The following is an 11,801-nucleotide window of genomic DNA, read 5'->3' as shown; positions in this document are numbered from 1 at the left end:
CAGGAATAAAATGAAACTCGTCTTCAAAAAACAAATGAGCAGGTTAAATATTCCACTTTTTATTTAATCAAGTCGGCTGAAAAAGGATTTAATCATGAGTTTCTCTTATACAATATATCAAATAAGCGTTTTTAGGGATTTACAAGCAGTTAGTGATACAAACAGGACGTTACGCACTGATTTGACAAGTGACTGCGTCTGCTTCTGTCAGTCCAGAGCTGAGGCTGCACGTTTCTGCTGAAGGACATGTACATAAAAAGGTAAATATTACCTGAGAAAGATTTTTTAAAAAAAATTATGTATGTGTAATTTTATTTTAATTCTTCTGTTTTTGTGAATGTATTCTTTCTGCTGTCCTCCTTCTTCCTCTGTTTGGGGGTTTCTATTACATAAAACCTTCTTCACTTCAAACTTTAGTATCATTGATTTTTCCCTAAAGTGAAATTTCACTTGAGTGGATTAATCTCATTTTGAGATTAGAAGAACATGTTTGAAAACCATTTTCCTGACAGATAAAAAAGGCAAAGCAGAACCAGGCAGGGGATTTTTTCATTTATAAAAGGTGACTTGGAGAAGAGGCCTGATTGTAGGTGGTGATGCAGATTCACAGGGTAGCTCATGCTGGAAGAAGACGGACCAACATCTGTCTGTCTGCTTCACACAGGTCGGACGTAGTTAGCGGGGAGCATGCCCCGCTGCCCTGTGCGCTGGTTGTATCCGAACACCCACCCCTCGTCTATCGGCTCCACGTCCAAGATCAGGTCCCCCTCCAGGAGAGAAACCTCATCTGCTTCTGCTGCCGTGTAGCTGTACAAGGCCTGGTAACGTTTCTGAGGTGAATAACACACACACACACACGCACTAACATGTAACATAATACCAAGAGCATACAAAGTTCAAACTGGTTACTTTACATTTAATTTCCCTGTTGGAGGCATAAACACACACACACAACTTTACTGTACGGACACATGTAGCAGCTACACAGGGAAGTTGGCAGACACACAAACCACATTCACATACCTGCAGTTTTATTAAAACACAAGTTTGATAAGAATCTTATCAAGCATGACCTACATAACTAAATGTAAATAATGTAATAAATATAATGAAATATAAATAAATGCAAATGACTGAAAATCTAATTGAAAATAAAAACTTCCAATTTATATTACAATAAAAAGCCCATAAGTAGCCTGGCCAAAAGTATGTGGACGCTATTGTCTTTTGGTTTAAGGTTGTATAACATATCAAAAAATGGTGGGAAATGTCCTTTAAATGTTGACAACATGAAACAGAGAAAAGCAGCAATTAACTAATCAATTAATCAACTAAATGTTGAACCATGATATATGTCTTAGACAACAGTGTGCCTTTCAACTTACAACAGTGTGATAAAGAAATAGTTTTCCTAGTTTGTGTACTGGAGCCCTGAACCCAACCCCAACCAATGCCTCTGGGAACATCGACTGTGAACCAGACCTTATCACCCAGCATCAGCAGCATATTAATGCTCATGGATCTGGAATAACATGTTTAACAATCACATAAATGGCTAGGTTAGGGTGTCCACAAACTTTTGGCCATCCAGCCTGTGTTTATGTATCAGCCTTACCACTCCACAAGGTGGTGCTACAGCAGCAGGATGCATTTGTCCGGCTGGCTGCCTGAATCTGTCAGGGTTGGATGGTTGCTCTTCATAGTCTACACACACACACACACACACACACACACATCCATTAACACAATTATACAGAGGTAAAACTACGTCTTAAAATGTAAAAGGATGCATCTCACCTTGTCTGTTTTCAGGAGGAGGTGCGTCACTTCGAATTTTACTCTTCTCAAATTCCTCATGGTACTTTATCTGCACACACACACACACACACACACACACACACACACATGTTAAATCCACATGAGGGTGCCACACTCTCAAATTCAACAGCTGACCCTGAAGGTCTCCCCCTGTGAGAGGCAGCTCACCATTTTAGGAGGTGGTGCAGAGAGATGAGGAGGGTTTACAAAGACATCAGTTTTAGTAGGGAGGACGTTTGAAGAACCAGCCCTGCCCGTTTCAAGTTTTCAAACTTTACAGAAACAGAAAGATGAAAAAACGAACGCGGTTTTCTATGACAAAGCTTTTCATTATTTATTGTTTATTTATTATTTATTGATCATTCAGTGTAAACTACTCGTGCTTATTCACTTACAGTTTCCTTTGTGGTTTCCTGTGGTTTTCAGTTTTTTTTTGTTGTTATATGTAATATTTTTGTCCCATAACCTGAACGCAGCTCTGTTTTTGTCGACTTCGTCTCCTCCTCTAAGAATAAAAGATGCTGTGTTTTCTATGCTGTGAGATAATATATGACAGTCACACTTAAATTATTAAAGTTGACTCTACAAAAGTGACTAAATATTAGATTTCTGTTGTTTTTTGGAAAAGAAACTCCAGCAGACAGATGTTTGTGCAACATACAGTAAGTCCACCAGGGGACACAGAGACAGAGAGGATGATCCAAGCTCTGAAAAATGAATTTAGGATGTTGATGAAGGAAACGAAGGAGCAGCCTCCTGTGTCCTCAACAGACCTCAAGAGGAGCAAACAGAGAGAGAAGCTGGAGAAGAAAGAAAGATGCAAGCAGTGGAAAAATAAGTTGCTCGATTTTGCCCTTTTGACATGCAGCTTATCACCCGTCATTCCTTTCTGCAACTGCTGCTCTCATGAGAGAAAAGAGAGAAAGTTTGTGTGTGTCCGTGTGGTATGTGTGTGTGTGTGTGTGTGTGTGTATATGTGTGTGTGTGTGTGTGAGAGGGAGAGTGAGCGAGCGGACGTTCACTTTGTGTCCACAGCTGAGAGACTTTGACCATATAGGGCAGCTGCTCCTCGGTGGACGAGGAGAAATGTCTGAAATGTGCCTGTGTGTCTCTGCAGGATCGCGCTCTGACATCCTTCACTGCTGCCTGGAGCAGTTTCTTCTCTCTGCTCCTGTCTCGGCTCCGTCGACTGCACCGGGCCGCAGAGCTGCAGCCCTGCTCTGAAATGGCCCCTGTTGTTGGGCAGTAGCTGGCTCATTTCACATCAGTACAAGTGCTGCTTGCATGTGGCCTTGTCATGTTTGTTTTTGTCGTTTAGGTTTTTTTTTAACTGTTGTTACAGAGATATCTACCAGATGTTCCACTGTGAAGCTAGATGAATTTTGGGACATTTCTTTTGCTTGTGAGGCCTAAAGCTGTGAAAACTTCAAGTGTACTTTGTGTTTGCAAACTCAACGTCACTGTTCCTCTGAATAATCCACAGAGCATGCTGTCCAGACAAAGATACTGTCCTTACAATATAAGTTCTTTGTGGTTTAACCCCTCTGTTTTACCATCTATATTCCTGATTTTTATCTAAATCTGTTGGGAAGACACTTCAAATAAAAAAGGTTAACTTTACCTAACAACAACACAAAGTCAAATGCAAAGTATCTGCACAATCACCACTAGAAATCAGAAAAATTCCAAAAATCTGATTTAAAAAAAGATTATTTTTAAACATGATTTAGATGAACAACCCAGCCGGATGCTCCAGTATTTCTCGGGGGTCTGCACTTACGTTGCTGATCTGGTCTTGTGTCTTCTTCACTCGCTGCATCTCCGGAGTGTCGACCACCACGCTGAAACCTTTCCCCTTGTTCTTCTCAAAGTCCTCCTTGTAAAGAGCCTGCAAATGCATTTAAATATATTAACAAAAACAAAACAAAGAACATTTTATTTTTGAGGTATTTTGGGAAATACACTTATTTGCTTCCATGCTGAGAGTTAGATGAGAAGATTGATACCAACCACATGCTAGTAGGCTAAATATGGAGCTATAGGCAGCAGCTAGCTAGCTTAGCTTAGCATAAACAAGTGGCCTTGTTCTCTTTGACAGAAACATAATGCACCTAACAGCAACTCTACACCTCATTAATAAGTTACGACTAGTTTGTTTAATCTGCATAAAAACTGCAGTGTTTGCTCGAGCTTTAAAGGTAGCTAGAGAAGCTAGTAGCCTTTACGCTCTGCTAAGCTAACTGGCTACGGCCTTTAGCTCCGTACTTAGCGTGCATGGGAGCGGTACCAATCTTCTCATCAAACAAGCACATTTCCCATTAATGTCATGACTATTCCTTTAAGACTGATGACAAGCGCGTTAAAGGTCACAATCGGCAGGAGACAGTTTCATTAGAGTTGTTATACTTTTGACTCATGCATGATTTTAACCTTTGTTTCAGATGAAAACAGGGAGTTATAAGCTGCATTCATGGCGTATTGATCAGGTGAACCTGTCACAAGATGCTAAATAAGAGTCACCTTGGTGGTTTCCAAACTTTTCTGCCTGTAAGCCCTCGATATAAAGTCATGTCTACTTGGCCTGTCTGTAAATTGTGAGCCAGTTAACCAAAAAGTGATTTCCTCCTCAGACAGTTTCACTTAAATATTTTAGAGGCCTGAAGAGGTGAAAATATACGCTATTTCACAAGAATAAACTAAATAAACATCATTTTGAGCAAAAACATATTTTCTAAGTTATGCAACAACTACACTTGCAGGCTGCTGTGATCATTCAGCAACCAAAAATCCGACATAACCTGAATGCAGCATCAGATTGAAACAGCACAGGAAGGATTTAGCAAACAAGTGTAAAGAGATAGATTTTTCTGGAAGTGATTGCAGACATGCAGACACACACATAAACACAAACACAGTTAGAGGCTGGAATGATGTCACAGAGTTAAGTTGATCTGAAACTACCACAATGTCTCTGAAAGGTAAGAAAAAAGTTGATGGATTAATTGTTATGACGTTACAAAGAACTAAAGTTGAGATTTAGTGTTATTAGATTGTCTTGTTTTCTCGGCGGTTTTCGAGGCGAACCAGGCGTACGTTACTGATCTGGTCTTGTGTCTTCTTCACTCTCTGCATCTCTGGCGTGTCGGCCACCACGCTGAAACCTTTCCCCTTGTTCTTTTCAAAGTCCTCCTTATAGAGCGCCTGTAAATTTGTAATTCATCAGGATTTAGGCAACTTTACTGGTCATTTTAAAATTAGACAGAAGACGCCTGAGGACTTGAGGACCACAAGGTTAGATGTTGTCAGGTTGCACGCACACTTCTGCTGAACCTGATTCACAAATATACATAAACACACTCATGCTGTGCTTTAAACAGCTATTTCTCAAACTTCCTTGTAGGTTCATGCCTGCGGGAAGCACTTGCAACATTAAACAATGCCGAAATGTTTATTTGAAAGTAAATGTGAGGTCCGCACACACTGCAAACACACACACACACACACACACACATACACACATACAAGTGAGTCATGTTCTTGCTATGAGGAATATGCTGTCTCAGTGTGAGAGCTCGACTGCCGAGACTTTTATGGTTATAAACAATGAACAGGGTTGGTTGGATGAGACGAGAGGAAAGGACAGAGAGAGGAGGGAGGAGGAGGAAACGGTTTTTGGTGTAAATTTGATCATGATGTTATCATAACAATCATGTAGCATAGTGACATAGTTATGTTACATGATGGTTTAAAATGGTTTTACCCAAAAATGGACAGTGGGAGTGTGGCCGTCCAACAGAAACAGCTTGAAAGTATAATGAGATTCATATGAACACTTTAAAACGTGACTTCACTTCATCCTGTGTTTCATGAAAACCCTGTGGTTCTCTAAATACTTTTAAGTCGCATTAGTAAACAGCTTTATCTCGCAACAGTTTCTTCTGCACAGCTGGGTTTGTGGTCGCTACTGGATGGGTAAATGTCTCAGTCATGGTTCATCACATATGGTTCCTCAGAGTTAGATCAGAACATTGATACCAATATAAATGCTAAATATGAAGCAGAGATTAAATATAGGCATATACTACATATAGGTCCATATATGAAGAGTGATGTTGCCAAATATGTCACCTACAAGGGGATATACTATTATCATGTATATACATCCTCTGGATATATGAAAATATAAGTTTATAACATATGTGAAATACCCTTAGCAAAATTTGTATATATACATATATTATACACATAGATAAAAAATTGATATTTATGACATTTTTTTTATAAAAAACAAACAAACATACATATAAAAATTCTGTATGCTTATATATGTTTTCTTATTAATTTCTCATTAGGCTTTGGGGTGGATATATATTTATGTAAAATATGTCTACATATGTCTACACACTTATTTGTTTGGGCTGGAGATATATATCAATATATGAAATTATTCCAAATTCTAATAGGTTTCATATATAATTTTTACACATGTGTTTTTATTTTATATGTACATATATTTCATATATGTAATTTCAATAAATTACATTTGCATAGCTTTGGAGGAGGAATTAGGTTAGCTTAGCTTTAGCTTTATTTTCAGGCCGCAGGACAAAGCAGCTAGCCTGGCTCTCAACCTACTAGCACCTTTAAAGCTCTTTAATTAAGACAACGTATCTTGTTATGTGCTGCAATTATTTATTGGAAATTAACAGTTTAGGGCCAGTGCTTCTGTGCAGGAACATATGGGACTTCTAATATATGTATATTCAGCAGTTACACAGTAATATAGTATTCAGCTAATGAGATTTGCCTCTTCTCTGCAGATTTGAAGGATCTGACACAGACTCTTGATGACTTGAGTTTCAGAATGAAAACTTTTCAACCTCTTTCAGGTTAAGAAAGGCTTTGCCGACAAATGTTGAGAGACAAGACAATTCCTGAAGAAAAATTCAAACTATAAAGGAACCTCTTTTATTTTGCATGACTTGCAGGACTTCATCCCTTTGATAAGGTTAAGATGCTGGCATGAACAGTGTGAGTAGATTAGAGCTTAAGAACAGTGAGGGCAGCCAAGGAGGCCGAGTTGAGCCGGCGCCACATGAGAGACCAGTGTTTTTGAAATCACTGTCCACTTTTTGATCACTCAGGAGAAACATTTGCACTGTATAAAGTTCAGATTTGCTCAGTCTCAAATCTTCACACTAAAGTTAAACTGGCCTTCTCTCTCTCTCTCTCTTTAGTATTTGGGCTCATTTGATTTAATCGGAGGAATCCAATTGTCACGAGTGCAGAGCCGAGAGGTGCGTCCTCGTCTCCTGCTGTCAGACAGATAGAGGGCTGAGTGGAGGAGACAGACGATACGCAGAGTCACGATGACGCAACGAGATTAGGGCGAGTATCTGTGGCAGCGAGAGAAAGCAGAGCCTGAGCAGGAGTGAGAGCAGAGCCAGAGGCGAGTGATAGGAGTGTCTGTGTTGGTCTCACCTGGCTATTGAGCATGCTCTGCTGTTTGAGACGCAGGTTCTCGGGGGTGTCGGTCACTATAGTGAAGGAGGTTTTGGGGTAATGCCTGGAGGCAAACAGAGGAACAACAGAAGTGTTAAAATATCTCCATCTCTTTAACAAAATGTATTCTAATGTATTTATAACCATAATGTGCTGTAGTGATTAGAAACCAACAGAAAACAGTCACATAAGAACATTTATTCAAAAATCTAAAAATCCATTCATTCTTTCAGCAGATTAATGCTGACTAACTGACTTTAACTTTATTCCTGCTGCACAAATTTACACTTATTTGTGTTTATTCTTGTAAATTACTGATGTTTTGCATTGAATAAAAAAAAAAAAATCAATCATTTATCACATAAAAAAGCAAAAGCAAACAAAAGCATATTTGGAAAATTTCAGCTGTGAGGATTCATAGTTTGGAATAAATGAACTGATTAATTTGCTCATGTAGCAATTTATTTTGTCTTTGTGTCTTTGAGTCATTCATAAATAAATGAGAGAAAAGATGGAAAAAAAGATAAAACTGCCTCAAAGTCACAAATGTGCAAATATCTGTCAGGACTGAGGTCTTTTCTCGACTTGGACAGACGCTGAAGAATTGTCGGGATCACATGATTCAGTCTGTCTGTTCACACTTCCCTTTTCCATCACCCCCACACGCTCCAGCTTCCACTGCTCATCTGTGTCTCCAACGCTTCGGAAATGAATGTCTGCTCGTTTCATGACACGTCACATTTGTGATGAAATGACCTAAACCTCCAAACAATGACAGCTGTAGGATTACAGCCAGGACAAAATAATTGTTTTATAATGCTCCATACTTGACATCTGTTACCCTGCTGCCTTAAGTGTTAAGTGATTTTAACAATGTGGTGGTCAGTGTGGTGTTAACACTCACATACTGCAGTAAGGTTTCTTCTCAAATCCTTTGTAGTTCGTCATGCTCAGGGCCATCTTGCATACCTCACAGCTGAAACAACCTTTGTGCCAATACTGGAGAGAGAATCAGAGCAAAGAGTCAGAGATTAAATGTGAGAAATGCTAACTTCACTAACTTCCACAAGATGAAGTTATATCCATTACAAAATAAACATCCTGGAGGCCTGCGGTAAACTGCTCTTCGTCTTATTTGGTTTTGCTGATGGTTTAAATTGATGTACATGGAATCAGCTAAAAAAAAAAAGAGACAGGACTTCAGTGTAACTTGCACTGACACAGTGGGAAAATCCCTGAGAGCACAGCTGCACTGAATGAGTGCCAATAAGATACGGTTACAGTGCAAAATTTTAATATGAGAATGAATAACGTACATTTGGATGCATGTTAAAACCTTTGTACAGTCAATGACTTGATTAAAATTTGGTTTGTAGTGTAGTACCCTGACTACCCCAGTAAACTGTTTACATGATTTATTTGTTTGGGTTGATGTCCAAAAAGATGTGTGGTCGCCTATAGGAAACATTTTAGTGCCACAAATTTAAAAACTGCCCAGTGGAGGAACTTTGTTGGTGTTTTGCGCTGAGAAATGTCTAAAAATCCAAATTCCAAAACTTTGTCGTGTCTTAAAATGAAAGATTTTTTTCCTGTTTATGCAAAAACATGTGTAATATCTGAACAATTATCTGCTACCTGTGCAGCTAACTGTGTACAAAAGAAACACTTTCCATTGTGGTTCAGCCATTGTGGTGCATTCAATATCTTCTAAGAAATCAGAAATTCAAAACAATGGTGAGTGATCCCGCTCTGTGAAATCAGGTTATTCTTTGATTGTGTACTTGAATTGATTAAATTACCTAGATTGATTTTTTTCTTTATCTGTTACAGATAAGATTATCAGATCTTTCTGTAACAGACCGTGACAGACACAAATACCTCAAACACAGTGTCTGTGTGCTCTGTCCTTTTTTTAACTTTTAGAGGTTTCTGAGCAATGTTTATTTACCGGATGTGGTTTTTCTTCTCATCACTCCCTTAGTGTGTGTGTGTGTGTGTGTGTGTGTGTGTGTGTGTGTGTGTGTGTGTGTGTGTGTATGCAGTATGACTATTTATGTATTTTATGTGTGTATATTTTCATATAATGGTAAAGAGTCACAGAGGGGGCACAGTTTCATCAAGTGAAAAAATACAACATTTTTGGTTAAAATAAAATAACACAAAAAAAAAAAACAATAACAACACTTTCTGACATGAAAGTAAACGTAGTAAAGGAGAAAAAAACCTTATACCTCCTATGTATATTTTAAAGCATTTTGATAACCTTTCAATAAAAAAAAAAAAATACGTGAGAAATTTGCAACACTAAAGCACAAAACTTTAAAAAAAAAAAAAAAAAAAGGTTGAATTATAGAACAGGAATATTAAAGGCTAAATCTTGGTGTCATCTGGAAAAATATTTTGATCAGTGAATGGGGTTAGACTTGTGTCACCTTACCTTATCAAGGCAATTAATTTTTTCTGTGGGGTAGACTGGTTTCTTGCATCTTCCACAGGGTGGATTCATGGTGGCGCAAGGATTCCTCAAGAAACAACAAGAAAAACTTACTGATCCAGCTGTAAAAAGTTTTCAGATGATGCTCAAGCTGTGATGTGCAGCCAGGGAAGGAACCGTCCTCCTCTTCGCCTGCAGGCATTTCAATTCATACACAGAGGAGGAGTCAAGGGTGCAGCGCGACGCCTTCAGGATCCCTCAGAAACAGTAGGAACTTCAACTTGTCGTGTGTGCAATGCTACCAGACAAAATGACCTAGAATCTAAATTCTGTCGAAAGCTCTGTATTGATGCGATTTTGATTTCATCTAATGTTTCTCATAACTTAAGATAAACAACAAAGGCAGCTGTTGTATTGACTTGTATTTACACATCCCACTTAAAGTTTGTGAATTACGGGTCTCTGCGGAGCCCTTGAAGGTAGCATAAAATGCATTAGGGAGAGTCCATAATAACCTTAAAAGGAGACACAAACGATAGCACAAAGTAAGATAATACCGCTTAAAATTCATTAATGACGGAGTCTGTAGACAGATACATGGCCGCAAAACAATATGAGCTCAGGGGAAACAAAAATTGATGTTTTTTTCCCGAAAAATCAAGACTTTAATACAATAAATGCCCCTCCAAGTTGTATTTCCGGTCTGAAGCGCCACTGTAATATTAACTACGTCATAAATAAAAAATGTAATGGCAAAAGTAAAACAAAACAAAACAAAAAAGATATCAAATAAAAACTTTAACAAACTGTAGACTCAATGAGATGGACTGTGTCTAGTTGGCGGTCTCTGCCGGACACCGCCATTAACTACAACTGCGTCAGCCATCTTTATTTCACTGTGGACGTTAGAGAAATGCTGCACTGTGATATAAACCATAGACTCCATGTGTTAACACTAACACACGTCGTATTACAGTGGTATGTAGAGACATAATAATATAAACTACAACTTAACCCACAGAATATGGATCTTATATGAAGTTATATACATGATAGGAAATACTGTTACCGCATCGGGGGTATAGCTCAGTGGTAGAGCATTTGACTGCAGATCAAGAGGTCCCCGGTTCAAATCCGGGTGCCCCCTCTTTTCACTATGGCCGTACCATTTAGTCGTTATTTTTTTTTTTACCATATAAACGCAGCCAACCCAACACCTACCGACACGGTGAATTGTTGAAGTTGTCCTCAGTTAACGGCTGTGACAAACCCCAACCGCGCCATGTTAGAGGGGTTGGAAGTCGTTTATTAACCCCCTCTTCGGAATGGTATGTTCCACCTGCATCAGTTGTAGTCTGTGGTTGCAGCAGTCCTCTGAGCGGAAGACGTTGCCCAAAAGTTTTTTTCAGTCCCTAAAATAAGGTCCCAGCACGGTTGTGTCCACCTTAGTTTTGTCTGGCAATGTGCTTACATCGAAATGTAAGTTTACATCAACATAATTAGTTGTTTGTGTGTAATTTGCTAAGATAATTGGAGTATTTTTGTGGGCTGCTAGCACTAGTTATGCTAATTAGGACCAATTAAGAGCAAATGGCCATAGTGTTAACGTATTTTTTTTTGTTGGAAAACCTGTTATATGTCTGTTTTGCCAGGTTAACCAATAATTATTTACTATTTAGCTGTGTTATATCAGCTATTTTTGCTCTAGCTAAACAAATATTACAGGATTATCTGCCTTTACCTGCTACGTAGCTAGATTTTCTGTAATTGCTTCTGTCTTGTTGGTGAATATAAGACATGGCTGATTTAGGATCAATCTGTCATTTGGCCTGAGTGTGTGTGTTTCTTGTAGTCTAATGGCGCCACCGTGTGACAGTGATTTGCATAGTCTGCTTGTCATGAATCCCTTACAGTGACTGGTTTTGTTTGCATCATGTTTATCTTTCTTTGTTTCATTTTGCTGTCATTCAAAAACCACATACACACACACACATGAGTATTTGCCTTCATACACCCTGCCCAGACTCTTTCAGTCGATTACCAAATT

At 38.7% G+C, this 11,801-nt stretch overlaps 2 protein-coding genes and 1 non-coding gene across 10 annotated transcripts in view; 2 read left to right on the top strand and 1 right to left on the bottom strand.

The window, feature by feature from the left end:
• Positions 1-43: 43 nt before the first annotated feature.
• On the bottom strand, positions 44-9,959 carry LOC139609332 (LIM and SH3 domain protein 1-like). 2 transcript variants are annotated; one of them, XM_071463773.1, is made up of 8 exons: positions 9,758-9,959; positions 8,225-8,319; positions 7,300-7,384; positions 4,912-5,019; positions 3,599-3,706; positions 1,798-1,867; positions 1,616-1,704; positions 44-830 (listed from the first exon to the last, which is right to left on the bottom strand). In XM_071463773.1, exons 1-8 carry the CDS (start codon positions 9,824-9,826, stop codon positions 657-659), a joined length of 798 nt encoding a protein of 265 aa, XP_071319874.1. In that variant the 5' UTR covers positions 9,827-9,959; the 3' UTR covers positions 44-656. The 2 variants fall into 2 exon arrangements, with proteins under 2 accessions (XP_071319874.1, XP_071319875.1); XM_071463774.1 differs by lacking the exon at positions 4,912-5,019.
• The window catches only part of tectb (tectorin beta), a 49,013-nt gene continuing 41,910 nt past the window's right edge, over positions 4,699-11,801 (top strand). For 4 of the 7 annotated variants that reach the window (XR_011685202.1, XM_071463772.1, XM_071463771.1 and 1 more), the window contains exon 1: positions 11,089-11,233. The gene's annotated coding sequence lies outside the window, so the exon portion shown is untranslated. The other 3 variants (XM_071463769.1, XM_071463768.1, XM_071463770.1) reach the window with 3 other exon arrangements.
• trnac-gca (transfer RNA cysteine (anticodon GCA)) lies at positions 10,830-10,901 on the top strand. The gene has a single exon. It is a non-coding gene; the product is annotated as a tRNA-Cys (tRNA).

The sequence above is a fragment of the Trachinotus anak genome, unplaced genomic scaffold (assembly GCF_046630095.1).
Source record: "Trachinotus anak isolate AG129_WGS33_773 ecotype Australia unplaced genomic scaffold, CSIRO_AGI_Tana_v1 ptg000025l, whole genome shotgun sequence".
Taxonomy (NCBI): Eukaryota; Metazoa; Chordata; class Actinopteri; order Carangiformes; family Carangidae; genus Trachinotus; species Trachinotus anak.
The sequence above is the reverse complement of the archived record's forward strand: the minus strand, read 5'-3'. Positions and strand labels throughout refer to the sequence as shown.

Excerpts from the sequence above, each read along its gene's own strand:
- LOC139609332 (XM_071463773.1), bottom strand. The coding sequence starts at position 9,826 with ATGAATCCACCCTGTGGAAGATGCAAGAAACCAGTCTACCCCACAGAA. Across the intron at positions 1,868-3,598 it reads CACAAGACCAGATCAGCAAC|ATAAAGTACCATGAGGAATT; the intron begins GTAAGTGCAGAC and ends GTGTGTGTGCAG. Across the intron at positions 831-1,615 it reads TAGCACCACCTTGTGGAGTG|AAACGTTACCAGGCCTTGTA; the intron begins GTAAGGCTGATA and ends TATTCACCTCAG.